The sequence below is a fragment of the Ascaphus truei genome, chromosome 7, assembly GCF_040206685.1.
Source record: "Ascaphus truei isolate aAscTru1 chromosome 7, aAscTru1.hap1, whole genome shotgun sequence".
In the NCBI taxonomy this organism is placed as follows: Eukaryota; Metazoa; Chordata; class Amphibia; order Anura; family Ascaphidae; genus Ascaphus; species Ascaphus truei.
Window position 1 is genome coordinate 59950644 of NC_134489.1, and position 20570 is coordinate 59971213.

The window sequence follows — 20570 nt, forward strand, 5'->3', positions numbered from 1 at the left end:
CGGTCCCAATACGTACGTTAATGCGGGGTATGCCTGTACATACATTAAGGTCAGATCACTTCAATTACTTTCTGGGCAAGTTACCCAATTATCTGAGCAGGCTTCTCGTACCCTACTGTGCTCAGCACTTATTACCCAAGATCAGCTTCCACAAGCCTGCTTACGGTTCCGTGGTCCAATAATGTCACCGGTCTCTCTTCCTTGTCTTACTGCTCACCCTTATGCCAAACTAATTTACTTGTCTCTGAAAAACACCACCTGTTTAAGATCTTTCATGTCTTCTTAAGTTTCTTACTCTAAACATGTTTATAACTGTAATATCTAATGTTGTCATCACAATATTCTGCACCCAGGACATACAGCAAAAACGAGAGGCAGCATCGCGTTTTCTCCTGGTAAAATATTTTTTATAAATAAATAACATCGATCTCCCATGAACTATGCATATTGGTCTAGAGCCAAATCTTAAAGAGCTACACTTTGACCCATCCCAACAATTAAGGTTGCTAAGTATTGTCTTGGCACAGGATAAATTCAGCTGCTACAGATGAGTCTATGGTTGGCTGACCTGGAATTCTTCATCCGTTACTCCCGATTCCTCTGTATTGTTGCAAGTGATCAGTAGCTCTGTGGGACGCGTCATTATAATGTCACTTTCCAATCCATTGTTCTCCATTTCCACTTGGCCTAGAACAGTTAGAACATAACACAGGTTGATCAAGGCTCTTACAAAATAACAAATCAGTTCATTCAAAATATACAAGTCGCCTGCATACCATTATATGTTTGAGGCCCCAATGACAGCAAAGGCATTCATTATAGCATCAATCCATGCTCTATTATTTTACATTATGTCAAGGTGCCATGTTGATTTTATTTATTTCATTTTTATTCTGAACAAAAAACGTGGATGTTTCAGGAAAGGGTGCTCACAGGTGGATTGATTTAATTGTCCTTGGGTTACAAAACATTCAACCATTTCATACAATGCAGATGCTGACTTAGGGGCTTTACAAAATATACACTTACAAAACTGCTCTGTGCTCACACATATCACAGTGATGGCAGTGATGCTGGGGATACTGTCCTTGTGTGTTGTTTTTACGTTACTGAAAATCACTTTACATGCCTACTCATTGGGGATCTTGTTCTGGCTCAATAAACCATATTTAGTGGCAAGTCACTTATCTACATAGGTTTATTTCTGCTGAAACCAACTTTATACCAGTCATCTTTTTATTATCATTCATGACAGTGATTGTGTATGCTTTTCTTTCTTTGGTGTAGGGAGGAAGTATAGCTGTAAAATGCACCAATCTTGTAAAGCACAAGAAAATTCATTCTACAGCTGCAGAAGTTACACCAATCTGGATTTTTAAATTTCTTTGAAATAGGTCAATTGGTAAACTTTATGTGTTATTTTGAAACGCTATCATAGGGAGTGGCCCAAGTGGTACCTGTAACATCACTGCAGATGTACTGGTTGAAACAATGTCAGCTCCTTGTGATCTCATGCAAATCATTTTTCTTCCTGTGCACCAGGCACCAAGAACTACATTGTAAGCTCAACAGGGATGGGGCAAGGGTTCTCAAATCCAATCCTCAAGACCACCCAACAGGTCAGCTGGGATATCCTCAAAACCTGACCTGTTAGGGGTGTCTTGAGGACTTGAGTGGAGCAATACTGGGGTAGGGATGTAGAAAATACAAATATCAATTGCCCCCCCCCCCCGTTAACACAACATACAGCATTATAACGCAGAATATCACAAAAGGATTCGATGGCAGTGATAGCGCAGAATATCCCTTCAGCAGGAGCAGTAAACATTACTACAATTTTAATGTTTTATCAAATTATAGACAAGAAGCAAAAAGTGTCCATTTGCATGACATTACCCAGAATCCCTGGCTGCAGTGAAAGCATTGTATGCCAAGAGATAATGGGGAAAGGCGGGGTTGCAGACCTGGGACGTGAATGTGCTCACAAATGCGATTTTTATTTTCATATGTAATATTATATTATGTACAAAGATACAGCAAAATATGTAGAAAAATAAAATGCTGCTCAACATGTCCCAAAATAATGGGAACAGTAGTTTCTGATTGTATTTGACTGACAGGTGTCCTGTAATAAATAGAATAAACTATTTATTGTACTGAATGGCTATTTGGGATCGTTATTTTCCCTTTACTGCATCTTTAGGGAATGCTACATCTAATGTATGTCTTTGCATGCCTGTCCACCCCAAGGAAAGTTAAACTATCTGGAATGTTTGTTTTCATTATAGTCTGAAAACGATATTCATATTAATAATGTAATTACGATAATACATATTTTTATAAATACAACATATGAGCAGTTCATACACTATAGCGTCCTTGTTACCACTGAATTGCATTAATATACAAAAATATAAATCAATTGTACACTAAGAGGGCTGAAGGAGTGGCTCTGAAAGCACTGAGTTTGAATTAGTGGAGCCTGGTTCAAATCCTGGTGTCAACTCTGTGTGACCTTGGGCAAGTCACTTTATCTCCCCGAGCTTCAGGCTCCAAACACAGATTGTACGCTCCACGGGGCAGGGACATGTCTGCAAAAATTATATGTACAGCGCAACATACACTGTCAGCGCCAGAGAAGAAAAAACATTATTAATAAGGACTTGTTTCTGTTAAGCAGTAGCCATTTTTAACGAACACACAGAATATGGGGAAGTATACAGGTATATACAGATGTAGCCAGGGTTATATTGACCTCCGTCACATTATGGCAGAATGTTGTGATATTGTGCGTTATCACTGCCATTGAATGAAGGGAAACTGTTAGGCCGTGTTCATACTGTGCACGAGCGCGGCGTTAACAAAAGGCTGCACCTCAATGAGGCACGCCATAGAGCGCGCGACCGCGCAGTATTTTTTGCGAGACAAAAAATGTTTTTGTGGCGCGACAGCCAGGTCACGTGGGCAGTTCACCCAATGAGGGTGAAGCAGCCGCGTGACAAAGCCCCGTCTCCCCGTCGCGCATGTCATAGAAATCCCAAAGGCCACGGATCACTCAAGCTACAGGTGCGCATGACACCATGCGTGCCTACTATATCCACCTTATCAGTAGGGTCAAGCTGGCTACATCCTTAGGTCTGCACACACAATTTGGGACCTTGATTCTAATGTAATGAATTATTTATAATGAACACAATACGAGTGACTCCAGTGGTCAACGTGGCCTTGGGCAAAGTACTATTAATTTTACAAAGTATTACTAAGATTCTGTCATGAGAATGAGAAAGCAGTAATCCATGAGGACATTCAGAATATTTATTGGAGACAAACAGAAGCACAATATTTCAGGGGGAACCCCCTTTTTCAAGTGCAGAATAAATACTGTGCCCGGAATGCATTACAACATTTACAGTTTATTAAACATTAGGGCCTAGATCTTAGGCACAATATTTTTTGAAAGGAGAGTCTTTCTAAAATAAATTCACTTTCAGTTTAAAAGCAATAGTGGAACGGAAACTTCAGCATTAAAAAGAAATAACAAATGAAGGCGCCATACGCCGAGTGTGTACTTAAAATAGTACCGATACCCCATATACCCTCTTTGAAAAGTGCCATCCGGCGTGAAACGCGTAAGAGTGCGTTTTACCCTGTACTACATGTGCCAATAAACTTTTCATAGAGCTTACTTACTAGCCCTCCGTGTGTTGTCTCCGACTGTGCGCCGCCATTTTTTCTTTTCTTCAACCCCATATATTTTGTAATAGAATATTGTCAGTTCAGTTGGTTAAAGCGTGGTGCTGATAACGCCATGGTTATAGGGTTGATCCCCTTACAGCTAGTTTAATTTTTCTACTAAAATGTTAATGCATGCCCTTATTCTCTCCAGTCTGGACTACTGTAACCTCCTCACTAATATCTATAGATGAAGATATACTTACCTACTTCATCTTGTACAAGTATTTGAACTTGATCTAAATGCATCCCATCCCACCACTGGGGATTTTAATAATGTATGTTGACACTGTATATAAATGCACTTAGTGAGTTATAAATATATTAAATACAATTTTATTTTGAGTTTTTTTTGGCATGGTCGCTTGTCTTTTGGTTATACCTTGATACCGATTTCCAGCCCAGGTGTATTACACCAAAAAAATTTATTTAGGGAACTATCTGTTAGATCTCTACAGATCAGGTCCTTCTAGGGCAAGCAAAACCTTTTCTCCCGGGAGCTACTAAAACGCAACAGATATGGGATGCTTTCAATTAGCGTAGCATATACGAGCTCGGAGCTGTGAAAATTCAAGGAAGCTAGTGGTTGAATTGTCACAACTAAATTTTAATGATTCTCAAGCAGGTTTATATACACAAAGCAGGGACAAAAATACAGTTGTCATCTGTTACAAATATGGGTACACATCTAAATTTACATGTATCCTTCACATAATGCCTTTTCTGTAGAGCTTAAAACATTTAACTGCTGAGCAAGAGACATATACAATGGTGACTTATAAGGCAGCCCTATCCTCTGTTTTAACAATATTTTGACAAGCATTGAACAGTTGGTCTCAAGCTATTTACGATAGCCTCCCGTGAAAATAGCAAGGCCAGCGTATTCTTTTTAACCTTATCAATTCCAGAAGACAGTTTTAACCTTACACTATCTATCTCCCTAAATATGTAAACTTGTGGAGGAGTGCAATCTCTGGGGGATTCTTTTCTTGATCACTCTTGGATCGATCGATATCTCTCTCTCTCTATCCATATATATATATATATATATATAATCCAAATACCCCATGCACCCCACATAATTAATTATACCATTCACTACAGTTTATTAAGGTTGAGCGGTTGGTTCTGTTTCCTCTATTTGAAGCAGGGGAGTCAGATTCAATTCCCGGTGTCGGCTCCTTGTAACCTTGGGCAAGTCACTTTATGTCCCTGTGCCTCAGTCACCAAAAACCATAGATTTTAAGCTCCACGGGGCAGGGACCTGTGCCTGCAAAATGTCTCCGTAAAGCGCTACGTAAAACTAGCAGCGCTACACAAGAACAAGCAATTATTATTACTACACGCTGCACCCCATGGTATGCTACCAGGAGTGAAGAAACAATTTTTTTTTTGGAGAGGGGGGGGGGAAGCAAGTGTTCATACATTACCATAATGTACAAATAAAAAACAAACAATGGGGGGGTTGCTGCAGCGTGCACTCACACACACAGCACATGGGGTGCAGGGAATGCTGCAGTCCCCACACCCCTTGGGTTTATATATTTTTACATTATGGTAATGTATGTATGCGACTGATTTCATATGCACAGCCCCCCTGCCCCAAAAGGTCACTGCACTCCTGTACATACATATACACCCCACACACAGACTGGAACTAAGGGTGTAGGGAATGCTGCAGCACCCCATTAAATAATTGTAATGCATGTTACTAATTGTGTATGTACAGCTCCCGAAACAAGTGTGTGTGTGCGTGTGTGTGAGATATATAGAATATATATATATATATATATATATATATATATATATATATATATATATTTACATACACACAAGGAGCGGCCCCGCCATATTTGGAGGGTGCAAAACAATAATACAAAGCAGTAACAGGCCCCATGTAAATCCCCGGGCTGGGACCCCGTGAGTCCAAGCGCAGCCCTCCTTTCTAGCGGGCCCCACGGGGGGCGGGGAGTCAGCGAGACGCCGAAGGAAAGAATATTCAGAACGAGTCTACTCAACCTCGTCTTGGCTTTCGCAGGCACCACCATGGAGACCGGGCCACCGCGCATGCGCAGGAAGCGGTCAGAGCACAGACTTGGGTGCTGGAACGCAACCCGGAAGCAGGAAGTGGGATGGAAGAAAGCCCAGGCGTAACCCATAGCAACAGTGTATTTGCTAGATGAGCAAAGTTTTTTTTGTTTTGTTTTTTTAAATATATATAAGGTTAGAAAGTATTAAAATATAAACTCAGACCTGTCAGGTCTTCCTTATTTGGAACCAGTCTCCATGATTCAATAAAATCTGGTTAATTATTTATTGAAGTAATTTCTTTAACATTACATTTCTGCATTTCTATTTGCTTCTTTAGAACACCAACTCTCTACGCGTACAAATACCTGTAACAACCTTGATTATAAAATGCTGTGAAGATTTAAAGGTGAATAACAGGTGCAGGGTATTTATTTGTTATTGATACTGTGCAATTTTCATGATTATTATTAATGATAAAATGATGATGCTTATTATTATTATTATTATTATTATTATTATCATTTTACAGATATATCAACCTCCATGGAGTGTGGGGGATATTTGGGGGTTCGTAAATAATAGAAAGGTATTTTCATAGAAAAGTGCACATCTTTATCATCTAGAATCCAATAGTCTATGAAACTCAGTGATTATACTAAGAACCCGTAAACCTGACTGAATACTATGTATTATTATTATTAATAATAATAATAAAAAAAACAAGAGTTGCCATATCTGCGTTATTATCATATTCAATAAGAGTGTGAACTATAATAATAATACATTCTGCTTTAAATAACAATGATAGTAATATAGTTTATCCCCCTGGCATCCTATTTGCATATGGGAACTGAGAAGGTTTTTTTTATTTCGCAATGTATTTCTGGGAACATCCTATTTACATATGGGGACTGGGCGACTGTGAACTTTGCACCTTTAAGATCAGACTCGATTAGTAGCTGGAGTTCGATGCGCTCGGCTGGCAGGAGTTCTCCCAGACACGTGGTTGCCGAGCAGTACTCTGATCACACAGCAGCATCATTACATTGTATCTATTGATTCCCTATTATTCGCACCTTGTGGATTCGGTGACTTCCGCCGGCCATGTCCCAGATCCAGGTCCGTTTCTTCACGGAGAATAAGAAGTGAGTATAAAGTTAACACTCCTCTCTATTAGGTCATAACAACGTGGTGAACTGTGATTAGAATGGCCTAAATTACCTTCTGATGTACAGGTTATGCATGTCCTATTAACTATTCTGTTATTAGGTTTTTTTTATTCAGCTTTAACAGTGTACAAAGCGCTGTACGTATAATTTTTTTACAGGCACAAAGTTCTCTGCCCTGTAGAGCTTGCAATCTGATTATAGTGTCTGAGGCATAGGGAGATAAAGGCACTTGCCCAAGGTGACAAGGAGATGACACAGGGATACTACTGAACAACTCATTCAGTTTTAATGTGAAGCATTGACATTACCAGTCCTTTAGCCTGATATATCCTGGCACTGTTATTACACAACTGCAGCTGTCTTCACTGTTATTTTTAATATGTGCTAATGGGCTAATACTGAGGGTAATTATATGCAAATGCTGTACAAAAATGTCAAGGATCCAATTCCCAAGTGTGTTTATATCTGGAGCAAATCTGACAGGTTTATTTGTTGAACTTCAATAGTGCAGATTGGGGCACTGTCGCTTGGAAACTTCCTTTTTAGAGTCAGTGGGAGCTTACGTGCTATAGTTCTGGTGGGAGCAAACTGGGTCGCGTGACGTTTTCTGGGGGGGGGGGAAGAGCACTGCGCTTACAGAGGCACTGCGCTTACAGAGGCCCTGCGCTCTTCCCCACAACATTTAAATAAAATGTCGGGGGAGTGGGTGAGGCCTCTGTATGTCTCTTGCCTTCTTTCCGGCGGCTTCTGGCGACGCGTCGTCATGATAATGTGGAGTCAGACACAGCGGGATCAAATGGCAATGCAATGTCGTGATGTCAAATTACACCGCCGATGCCAGAGAAAAGGTATGGGGGGGGGGAAGAGAGCAGACAGGGGGGCACAAGCAAAAAAGTTTGTGTATCCCTGCTCCAGTATACTGATTGGCACTATCACAGTTTAATAAACCCTCAGAATTAAATGCCATTAAAGTATACCAGGCGTTAAAAGCTAGCAGTTGATCTCCAAATAAATTCAGTCTGACAAGCCTTATTGCATATAGTATTTAAAACAGCTTCTAACCTCTTCCTGAAATCTCTCTGTTGGTTTCATATATATCGCCGTACCCACTACATAATTCGCCTCCTACCTCCATATATCTCAACTCTGATCTCTGGTTACACCCCTACTCACCTCTTAAGCTTGACCCAAGGATGTCTCCTCTATGCACCTGTTGGCTTTACAGCCCCCTCATATCTTAGACTTTTTTTCCCCTCTACTCTTTTCCTAACCTATGAAACGATCTTCCACTCAATATTTGTCAACCACCTTCATTTCTTGTTTTCAAAGCGCAGATGAAAACTCACCTCTTAAAATTGATCTCATTATCTACACCTACACTACTGACCCCAGATGCACTTGACCTCCCTGACTGTACTCTTAATAATGCACTTTTACTCCTACTGTCTGTGTAAGTCTCCCAATATACTACTTAGATTGTAAGCTCTTCGGGGCAGAGGCTCCCTCTGCTATGCGTTGTCATTTACTTGCTGCTCTTACCCCCAATGTGTTTATTTTCCGTATACATTCCTTGTGAGTGCGACATTTGGGCATCTAATCTCCCTCTTCATTTTAGATACCAGATCGACGATGTTCCTTTTTCCATCCCAGCTGCCTCTGATATTGCCGACCTCAGTAACATCATCAACAGACTCCTCAAAGGCAAGAATGGTGAGATCTTCTGATGAATTGGAGGCACCAGATAATATAGCAATGAGAAAATGTGCAAAAAGAGAAATATTTACACTGTTCCGATGTTTTTTTTTTAATCGCTTCATGAATTGTACACACGGCTTCCACATTCTTCCATAAATGTTAAGTCGCTTATATGATCAATATTATACAGTGTGTGTAATGTGGTGCAGATGGTGATTATAAAAAATGATTTTAGGTGGAATATTAGAAGATGATCTGAGCAGAAGTTAATTTGTGTATCTTTCCTCCACTGTCTCAGAGGACCACACGCACGTGGAGTTTGATTTCCTTGTCAAGAGTCAGTTCCTGCGGGTCTCGCTTATCAAGCACATGGATGCAGAAGGGATATCGACCGTAAGTGATCTGGAAGCATTGCATTCACTTTTGGCTATTAAGAAGTAGATGGACATAGCTGCACGTGTCTCTGATGCTGTCTTTTGTCCTTATAAACTTCCAGGAAATCTGTATGTGAGACACCATAATAACTCCGACTTGGGATCAGAGACTGAACTTCTGTCTTTTTATTTGTATTTACGGATCACCTATTTTTCTTCCTCCTCCTCTTTGGGACTTATTCTATATGATTAAGAGGCCCCTTTGGGCTGTTTGCGGCCAAAAAGTGCCATTCGAGTCAAGAATTGCCTCTAGAGAGCTGTGCAGTGATTTGATGCATCCCCTCCTGATTGTCTCATCTCTGTCCTTGTAGGAAGAAGTTGTGGAAATTGAGTATGTGGAAAAGTTCACAGCCCCTCAGCCTGAGGAATGTATGCTGCATGATGACTGGGTCAGCTCCATCTCTGCTACAGAAGAATGGTAATCATGTATTTTCAGCTTATATCTAACTTGCCCTTTGCTGCCGTTCTGAGTGAAGGAAATTTTCATGAAGAATAGTTGGATGTCTCGGTTAAATGTGGAACCTCGTTTCCTCCTGAATTAACCTCTGCTATTTTAAGATTTGGGACCTCCCTGCGGTGCCAGAGATATTTACCAATGGTACTTCCTGGTTTTTAAAGGGGGTTTAAATTGCCGTCCAGTAGGAAGCCGCAACTGATGATGTTGCTGCTTCTTATTGGCCCGAGATTTGACAGCCATTTTGTTCCCCCTGGAGGGAGGTTTAAACCCGGTAACTTCACCGGTAACTATCTCAGGAACCAGAGAAGATGGAAATAGCGCAGATTAGCTGTGGAAGATCCTCCGGTTCCCCTCCTATAAAAATAATCTTTTTTTTCTTCTACCATCAGGATTCTGACTGGCTCGTACGACAAGACATCCCGGATTTGGTCACTTGAAGGAAAACCGATCATGACAATAGCTGGACACACGGACGTTGTGAAAGATGTGGCGTGGGTGAAAAAAGGTCTGCACCGCACTTTGTGAGAGTAGCAGGGCGTTAACCTCTTCCTTGCTAGAGAACCCTCTTTCTGCTGCTTACAACTGAAAATATAATGGCTTGTGTTACTATCATTTTTAGGTAAAAGTTACAGTCAACACAAGTTGTTTCTTATGGCAATAATTGTATTTTCTGTTTAGCTAGTGATACTACAGAACGCAGCTCTATACATAAAAAGATAATATTGGTTTCTTGCTTAGTAGTGACAATACACACAGAATTTTGCATGCACAATGAGTTCCTGCCCTGATAAGCGTACAATCTATTTTTTTGGTGCCCGAGGTACAAGGACATAAAGGGACTTGATCCAAGTCACAAGGGGATTTGAACCAGGTTTGACCCAGTTTAAAGGCAGTGACATTACCAACAAACTACTGTATAACATCATGGTTATATTTATATTCCACCAACCATGTACTCGGAGGGTTGCAGGGAAGAATATTATAAATAAGGAAAAGTGAATAATATATAAAACGCCAACATTGGGGGAAGGGAGCTTTATTTTTAGTACATACGGGAGAGCTAAGACCATATTTAGTTAGCGATGCTAAGCCATTCTCACTTCTAACATATCTTCTGGCAACTGAGGGGTCTTATGGAGTAGGCTGCTTAGTATATATGGACCATAGTGTCCTGTCTGAGGTCACAAGAAACGTACACTGGGCTTCAAATCTGGGCATCAAACTGTATGGTATGGTGCCTTTAGTACTATGATTGGCTAGTGAACTGTAAGCTAGTCCACCAATCTGGTGCTCCAGAAACTGTTGGTAACTAATGCTGTGGTGCTATGATTCTTTATAATGTGCATGAATAGTAGTGACTGTCCAGTTCGTACATAACAAAGTCACTGTGACACCTCTATAACTGCAAAAGGGTTAAGGGGACGGACTATAGCAGATATTTATACTTTAAAAGTGATGAGAAATAGCTAAACAATTGGCTTAGCAATTGAAGCACAAAACATGTTGTCTTAGACACTCACAGCTTGTTTGGACAGGCTCCTGTTACTTCAGCGCGGCGAGCTCCCAAGTAAGAATCCTGCTGAACTTGAAAGCAGTGTGTGATTGAAGCCAGACGCCAGCACGAACACAGATACAGCAACACGGCGTGCGCCCAGGCAGGAGAGTCGGCAGCGAAAAATTCCACAAAGGAAAACCGGTGCACAACCGAAGGAGCCAAAACTGGCCGAAGTGACCATATAGAAAAAATGTATTGGTTAAAAATCATGGCGGTAGAATCCTGCCAGATCCTCTAACGCGTTTCACGCACAGGGCACTTTGTCAAAGGCTCTTTGATTTTTAACCAATACATTTTTTTCTATATGGTCACTTCGGCCAGCTTTGGCTCCTTCGGTTGCGCACCGGTTTTCCTTTGTGGAATTTTTCTTTGCCTTTAGTACTAGACCACACTTTCTCCTTACAGACAGTCTGTCCTGTCTGCTCTTGAGTGCCTCAATGGACCAGACCATTCTACTGTGGGAGTGGAACTCCGAACGGAACAAAGTGAAGGCCCTGCACTGCTGCAGGGGTCACGCCGGCAGTGTGGACTCCATCGCTGTAGATGTTTCAGGAACCAAAGTGAGTCACAAATATCAATATCGGGGTTTATTAGGCAAGAAATTCTGTAGTGCTTCACTCAATAGGGTCGTCACACTAGATGGATTTTATCTAACCACTACACTGGTACTTCCCACAGGACAACGCTTTTGTAAACCAGGAAAATGGAAAATCATGGTCTTTTTTTATTAGTCAACGAAGGCAACTTCACGGAAAAAGAAATGGGACTCCTGGGCCTGAATATGTTTTTTTTTAAAAGTATAAAATTCAGGATGTTTGCTGCACACCACAAAGTATATGATAAGTTGTGATACATTTACCGGTGCTCCTAGTCCCAGGGAAGACCTGCATTTCAACCAGTATATCCAAAGTAATAGATGGACAAGTGCACTACGGATTTTCAATCATAAAGAATTTATTGTGCCATAGAAACACACAACGTTTTGGCCTGCTGGCCTTTCTCCAGTGAAGCGACATTGCCGCAGGCCAAAACGCCAAAACGTTGTGTTTCTATGGCACAATAATTTTTTTTATGATTTGAAAATCTGTAATGCCCTTGTCCATCTATTAATTAAAAAAAATAAAGTCATATATTGAGATGTGGTCACTGTAATAAGCCAGAACTCCTGCGTCCTTACTTTTTGCTATAATTTCTGAATTTGACAACTATGCTAGACAAAAAAATGTGGAATGATTTTCTGACGCTGGTATACACAGATAATTCTTCTTCCACTAACTCTTATCAGTTTGGGAAAGCAAACACCTTTTCCTCTATATTATTGTAAGTTGCTGATTTCACCATATACATTGTATCCTTATTCCATGGTATTGTGCTATGAACCCTGTACATTTTGATGTTTACATTTCACGTATACATTTACCATGACATGGTTCTTCTCTTTCCTTAGTTCTGCAGTGGCTCGTGGGACAGGATGCTGAAGATCTGGTCAGCAGGTCAGCCGCTGTTTCATGTGATGTCTTGTAATGGGGCAGTGGTACCCCACCTGAGTTGTGCGGGTCCCCGAGGTTCCATGGGAGTTTACCAGGGTTTCACCGAGACCACATTTTGTAATGTCTGAAATGTGATGCTCCAAAACCCAATAATTAGACATTGCCATTTTTTGTCAATGTATCAATTCTAAAAAGGTTATTAAAAGTTATACTATAGTATTATATGTCATAGTTCAGAAAGCTCTTGTGTGTTTTTTTATTTTTTTTAGAAAATTTTAACCCAACCACAGCAATAGTATTTTAATGTTTAATAAATAATAATTGTTTGTTCTATGTAGCGCTTTACAGAGACATTTTGCAGGCACGGGTCCCTGCCCCGTGGAGCTTACAATCTATGTTTTTGGTGCCCGAGGCACAGGGCGAGAAAGTGACTTGAACAAGGTCACAAGGAGCCGACACCAATTTAATTTCTTCACCATTGTGATGTCAGACTTTTCATTGATTTCTAACCCATTCGTTGTTTTGTATGTATATATGTATATTTCCCGTTACCTGAATGGGGAGGGTCTTCCAAAGCATCTGTGGTTCCTCATTACCGAGGTACTTGCACCAGGCAAGCATATTTGCCTGCTGGACACAGAATGGCTGTTGGGTCTGTACTCACTTCTGTGGCCAATAGAAATTTGCCACAAATTTGTGACTGTGGTCATATTTATAGTTAAAACTTGCACAAAAAATATCTTGAGACCTCCCCCTGATTCAGGTAAGGGTAACAAATATGTTTGAATTGAATAAGGGGCTTACTCCAGTATGACCCTGATACCAGACACTCAGCGGAGATCCCCGTTAGTAGTTCAACTGGGGGGCGGCAGTTGGAGAATAAGCTTTATGTTACTGCTCTAACTGTTACTTAATTAGTTACACATTATTAACCTAAATTGGAGCATGTTTGGAGAAGGCAAAACCCGCAGTGTGGCCTTAAAGTTCCTGTGCTGTTTCATTACAGTTCCCACTGAGGAAGAAGATGAAGTGGAAGAAACCCCAGACCGGCCCAGGAAGAAGCAGAAAACCGAGCAGCTGGGATTAACAAGAGTATGTCTGAAATGCTATGGGTTTGGGGGAGCATCTTGGGGGGACAGTGGAAGCAGCAGTGCCACCTACATGGCCACTGTTATGTAATATGCTGAAGCACAAATGAACATGATCACACAGCCTTGTTTTGTGAAGGGCCTAAGAATTGTGTATATGAATGATAGAATATATAGTTACATAGAGGGTGTTGGAAAAATAAAAGTTACATTTAGTCAACTGAGATACTTTATCGTATATTTGTATTTAAATTGATCCAGAGGAAGGCAAACAAAAAACGCCAGTGAAACATTATCCAATGATATCCCATAAGGGGAAAAGTTAATTCCTTCCTGACTCCAGTAATGGCAATCGCATTGCTCCCATTTTTTTGAATACTAAACCCCATGTCTTTCTGCCTTGTATTTGCTTTCTACGCAGATTAATTTGTCATCGGCTGCTTATATTAACTTGACTCATTACAGACCCCTATCGTCACCCTCTCGGGCCACAGTGAAGCCATCTCTTCAGTGCTGTGGTCTGATGCAGAGGAGATCTGCAGTGCATCATGGGATCACACTATGAAGGTCTGGGATGTGGAGTCTGGGGCCGTTAAAACCACCTTGGTAAGTTCCCCTACCGGTTCTTAAAGGGCGAAGGGAGATATTTCCTTAGCAGTGATACTCCATATGGCACCTTCCAGCATGTATATGGTGCTGTATAGATGTATAGATGTGTGTGTGTGTGTGTGTGTGTATATATCTATATCTATATCAAAGACCAACACAAAATTAAGTAGCGCTCAGGTGGATAATAGTGACAATATACATAGAATAATGATAATTATATGAATCAATAAAAATCCTAATAAAAATCAACACACTTTTAACTACATATAACTTCAAACCATAAAGTGATAGTGAAAAAAACAAAGTCCAAAATAAATGTTCCACCCGAAAAATCCAGAGAGATAAAGGTCCCAATTGATGATCCAGGGAGTGTCTTTGCAGCTTCAGATAAATGTAGTATAGCCAACCACTAGGAATCTAAGAACAAAAAACAAACAGAAGCGCAAGCTCCATAGCATGTAACTGTTTAAACAAAAGAGTACATTTATTAAAAAACTGCAGCCCAAAGGAAATGCACTTACAGGATTACAAAAAAAGCAACCATACGTGGGAGAGAAATCTCTGTGTGTAGTCATCTGCGGGGGTGAGAGGGTCCCAGGTAGGTATGGTATATCTGCACAGCTTGTAGCCACCACCAACTCCTGTCACAAGTTGGCGCCAGGAGACTGAGTCAATCAGTGCCTCCAAGTCCTCTCCTCCTGCATAGGATAGTTGCCAGTGCTTGAAAATGCAGCTAGTAAGATCTCAGGGTACACAGTGTACACACACCCACCAACCCTACGCGTTACGTCACACACAGGCAACTTCGGTAGGGGATATATATATATATATATATATTTTTTTTTTTTTAAAGCAATGAATTGAGACTTAATGAGGCACAGCGCCAGCATCCTGACTTGCTGTTATCATTTCTCAATTTGACGAAAATAATAAATAACATGAGCAGTGTTGATTTCTTCTCTACTATATTAAATATAGTGTAATGTTTTTCTTCTTACCTTGGAATAAACAGGCTGCATCTTCCCCTCACCTTTCTCCGTTTATGAAAGAAAACGCCTTTTCCTCCTTCTCTATTTTTCTCAGTTGCTCTGTTGCATTTCTCTGTAGACATTGTATTTTTATTCTGTAGTGTTGTGCTGTGAACACATACCGAAAAGCCGGGGTTATTTTGCCTCCAGAAACATGTATTCGAGCACTTGGTAGCCACCAGAATATGACTGATCAGTTTCGCTATCACGCTGTTTGTTTATTCTCCATCAGACCGGAAACAAGGTGTTTAACTGCATCTCTTACTCGCCGCTCTGTAAACGTCTCGCGTCAGGGAGCACCGACCGACACATCCGTCTATGGGATCCACGGAGCAAAGGTTAGCGACAGAAACACAGACCAATGCTTGGGTGTTGCTCTAGAAATGTGCCAGATTGTGGTATCAGTTCTAACCTCAACCCCTGTGATCTTGGCCACACTGTTATTGCTCCTACTGTGTCCCATATGTAATGGGTTACTATCCATGTAATACCGCACCAAGCATTCTTACACTAACTTTTTTTGGTGGCTATTGGGCAGACCATTTTTTTTTCGAGCAGTGAGCAGCCACAATTCCACTCCAGAGGTGGCTGCATGAATTTGAAGTCTTTCCAAGTTAAGAGGCTTTGTAGGTACGAATTGGGCAGATGAACCGAGCTGTTTTTAAAATGGAAAAACCTGGTTTGAGTTGTAGCTCTGTAAGATCTGTCCATGTATTTCACTTTAGAATTGAACTTTTTTTTAATGCAGTCTAAATTCTAGTATTTACCTGGTTACACACACGGTCACTGTTTCATTCAGCCTTTTAGTTATATTTATGATATTAAAAAATCGGATTGGAAAAAAATTACAAATATTACACCACGAGGGTTGAAATCTAATTTAAAGTGCATTTAAGAAGACTTAAAATATTTTAATTACATGTTGCAAGAATGTATAATATTTCTGTATTATATATATTTAAATGAACCATGCTTGGAAGGGCGTTTTCGTATGAAAAATTGCCTTTGACTGCAATGAAATTAGCAGTAACACCCAGTCCAGGGGCCACTTCAAGACACTTAATAATAATATCTTTTATTTGTATAGTCCCAAGATATTCCGCAGCGCAGTACAATGTGAGAGGGAGGACCGCAACATTGTATGAGGAGTACATGTATGTTAGGACAAACTCAGACTGTAGAAATGAGGCCTGAAATTTGGCCCACTGGCTGTAAGGTGAAGAGCCCTGCATTAGGACTTTATAACATACATTCTATGTCAGACAATAATAATTAGGGAACGCAATAAAGTGAACAAAATATAACTATATACAAGAAAAAAATATTAAAACTAGACCAGGGAAGGTCTGAGATCTATATCCGAGTAATGTATAAAGCTGCTAAAGGCAGTATATTGGCAGTGTTCACAGTGTTTAGTGACACTTACAGGTAATAATAATCTTTCAATTAGCCAATTTAAAGCCTGCTTATATCCAGGTTTTATGTCAATATACCGTGTATAACGGGGGTATTTTATCCTTTTGGTATTTGGAATTGGTTCATAGGTCTGCCAATTCACGACACTTCGCTGTGTACTACTTCCTGACTTACTAATGTGCTCAGTCTCACTTTGCTTCCATAGTAGCTGCAGTGTTTAGTTGATACAATGTTGCATCAGGACTAACCAGTTACTGGCACTGCTTATTCTAGGGTCTCTTCACTACTTAGTGTCTATTTAACCACTACCTCAAAGGCTGAGTCCATGGTGACTACAGCCGTGTGGAGGCGCGCTGAGGCTGAGGGAAAGCGGGTGCTTTCCCTGGCCTTAGTTCGCGCGCCGTCCGGGGGCGGGCCAGTGACGTCACGCAGCTGGTTCGCCCTCATTGGACGAACCGCTCACGAGACCGGCCCTGCACTCCCGTGAGCGCCGAAACGAGAAAAAAAATTAAGAGCTACGCCTGCGGAAGCGTGCGCGAGCCCCTGCTAAAGCCGCTCTCATTGCGGCTGCAGGGGCTCACTGATAAGCGTCAGCGCGCCTCAGCATGGGTCAGTGGATAAGCGCTGACCATGGACTCAGCCTAACGATCATTACGTTTCTGGTGCCTTTTTTAAGAGTGACCTGTTTTTCAAGAATATCACGATGTATTTACCTGGCTATAATTAGTAGGTTTTTTTGGTCTGTACTTAGTGAATTGGCAGACCTATGAATCAATTCCAAATACCAAAAGGATAAAATACCCCTGTTATAAACGGTATATTGACATAAAACCTGGATGGATATATAAGCAGGCTTTAATCGGCTAATTTGATGATTATTATCACCTGTAGGTGTCACTAATCACTGTGAACACTGCCTTTAACCCGCTTTACCCATTGCTCTGATATACATCTCTGACCTACCCTGGACTAGTTGTAATATTTTTTTTTTCTTGTATATAGCTATATTTTGTGCACTAATTTTATTGCGTTCCCAAATAAAGTTTACATTTTAATTCACCCACTACTCTATCGCGAGTGCAACATTGCAGAGTGTGTCCCTTTTCTGCACTTTATTATTCCTAAATCCTGCACGTACCTTGATCTAACGCAATCAATTTTACTTTACGCTGAGCAGGAGATTGTGTGTGTGTCATAGATATATATATATATATATATATATCTATCTCCTTCCTCTTGGCTGATACTAGGAACCTTCAGCTATATAGTTGTGTAAATCTAATTTACATATAGTAATGTGGACATTAATTGAATAAATGGATCATCATTTCTATTGCACACAGCTGCATCAAGTTATGTCTCTAGTTTTTAAGCCCGTTTTGCTGGTTGCAGGTTCATGTCGCAACGTCTCTGCCTTCCCTTCCTTTTCAGATGGGTCCCTGGTGCTGCTCTCTCTGACCTCACACACAGGCTGGGTCACGTCTGTGAAGTGGTCTCCCAGTCATGAGCAGCAACTCGTTTCTGGCTCTTTTGACAACATAGTGAAGCTGTGGGACACCAGAAGGTCAGACTCTTGGAACCCCATGCTTCCCGTGACCTTGCCATGACACAATGCTCATCTTGTTTGTAATCTCTGACTGCACATCTTTAACTGGAATCAATCATGCTACTGCAGCACCTCCACATGTAATTGTTGCATCTAACTCTGGCCTCTGCCTTTCATTGTCTCTTTAGTGACCAATAAAGGAAAGATGTATTATTTTATACCAGGCAGGGTTTGCCTCATTTGGATTTATAGAACCTATTTAATTTGAATAAAGTAATTTGTTGACCTCAGCCCTAAAGGGTATTAAGCTAAGTATGTGCATCATAGAATAACGAGCAATCGTAGTATTTTACATACCAGCTAATCTATTGTAGGATAAACTCTGGGACTGAGTTCTGCATGTGACATTTATTTTTACATAAATCCATCATTTCTACTCGTTCTGTTTTTCTTCTGGTAAACACAACTCTTTCCAGCCTCCCCCCCCCCCCCCCCCCAAATCTAGTTAATCATTTTGTATGGGATTTATGTCTTGTGTGTGCACAGCATATGGGATAATAACATTGAATAATGGGTTTGCAAATCTATGTATATAATGCTGTTGTATAACGTTGCTGCTCTCTTCCTGATAGTTGCAAAGCGCCGCTGTATGACCTAGCAGCTCACGAGGATAAGGTTTTAAGCATTGAATGGACAGATGCAGGGGTAAGGGCTATTTTCTGAATACCAGTTACTGTTATGAATACACATACTCTATACTGAGACGCAACTACAGCCAGGTATATACAAGAACATGACGTGTCAGGATAACACTTTGTTTTACTACAGAAATATTGTGACTATTGGCTCTGTGAAGCAAACACAGATAAGAGTGGTCAATGTTTAGAGCAATCTAAAGTGTGTGTGTGTGTGTGTGTGTGTGTGTGTGTGTGTGTGTGTGTACATCCATGATATATTTAAACAATTACCTATTTATTTTAAGGTCTCTCTTTTTGCCTAAATAGTCTTAAATAAAATACAGGGGGCAGTTGTAATTGGAAGTAAGCTCATGCATTTGTCTTTGGGTAGTTTTGCATTTGTCCGTGGTATTCTGAGCCTGCTGCTCTCATTATTATAAATCTGATTAATGCAATGAAGTGTAAATATCTTCTGATGCAAGTATTTATCACATGATGTATAAATCTGATGTATACACGTGTTGTCAAAATAGAGTAAATATGCCCTCCATCGCACTTCCCAAATCTAATTATTGAATAATTGTGGGTGCTATTTACATCTGTTATCCACTTTGCATGTAATTTCCCAGAATCCCTAGCTGAATTAGAAGCACAATGCTAAGAAATAATGGGGAAAAGCATGGTTGCAGACTTGTATCTTGTCTGGGCTGTGAATGTGCTCACAAGTTATCCACTTTAAATGATATGGATAAATGGGTTCTTGTATACGCAGTTACTTTAGAAGTGTGAGTGGGAGCAGAGACGTGTTGTGTCCTAACTAAACATACAGCTTGTGGTTACACTGTCCTCTTCCTCCTTCTCACAGCTGGTATTCAGTGGCGGGGCGGACAATAAGCTCTATTCGTACAGATACACAGCGGCGACTTCAGACGTGGGAGCATGAACACGAATGGAACAGGTCCTTTGTATTGATCTTTGCAGAGGATTTCATCGATGTGTTGCAAGCACTCTTGGAAGTGAAGGCGTTTATAATTGACACAATCTTTCATTACCGCATCCTATTTGTATTTATCATGTGGCGCTGAAGCCTTCTTGTGTCGGGAAAAAAGAATCAGGCAATTTGCTTCGGAAATGGTTTGCAATTAAAGGCACGGTTTTCTTTTAACAGATGTCTGTTGTTTATCTTTTTTATATCCTATAATAACTGGGGGTTTCGGTGTCCGATGTTTATTTTTTCATAAGATCGGTGTTTACTTTTTTTGTGTTCTTTTTTTCTTTTTTAAATCGGTGTTAATTAAAAATTATTCATGCGTTTGAATTTGGTGTTTATCGGTGCACTTTTTTTAGTGTCCATACTCCCCCGTGATGCGTGTCTCCTACCCGTTGACGGACTGCCACAAGCGGTGAAGGATGCTTCGTTTCCGGTGTTTCTGTTGTAACCGAAATTGCAAGATAAGTCGGTAGTGTATTTTGGTTAAAAGCAGAATCCCTAATAATAACCAATCAATACAATATTATTTATTTACGTATATCCCAATAATTGGATACAGATAAATGTTACACGATTTTCTGTAAAAACGAAGATAATGCAATATATAAAAATGGTGGATATGGCCATGTGGAACTGTCCAAGTTTGTTTGTT

General features: G+C 40.5%; 2 protein-coding genes across 5 annotated transcripts in view; one reads left to right on the plus strand and one right to left on the minus strand.

Moving 5' to 3' along the window:
- Window positions 1-5813, minus strand: part of CARF (calcium responsive transcription factor) — a 28453-nt gene extending 22640 nt beyond the window's left edge. For 3 of the 4 annotated variants that reach the window (XM_075608588.1, XM_075608587.1, XM_075608585.1), the window contains exons 1-2: window positions 5752-5813; window positions 569-687 (exon numbers count right to left, since the gene is read on the minus strand). In XM_075608588.1, the coding sequence (XP_075464703.1) occupies window positions 569-676 (108 nt within the window). In that variant the 5' untranslated portion in view covers window positions 677-687; window positions 5752-5813. The other variant, XM_075608586.1, reaches the window with a different exon arrangement.
- Window positions 5814-6714: 901 nt separating this feature from the next.
- On the plus strand, window positions 6715-20096 carry WDR12 (WD repeat domain 12). Its single transcript, XM_075608594.1, has 13 exons — window positions 6715-6908; window positions 8548-8642; window positions 8926-9020; window positions 9373-9479; window positions 9908-10023; window positions 11479-11633; window positions 12521-12566; window positions 13570-13655; window positions 14117-14257; window positions 15521-15626; window positions 18136-18268; window positions 18883-18955; window positions 19793-20096. Exons 1-13 carry the CDS (start codon window positions 6868-6870, stop codon window positions 19868-19870), a joined length of 1272 nt encoding a protein of 423 aa, XP_075464709.1. The 5' UTR covers window positions 6715-6867; the 3' UTR covers window positions 19871-20096.
- The last annotated feature ends 474 nt before the right edge of the window (window positions 20097-20570 follow it).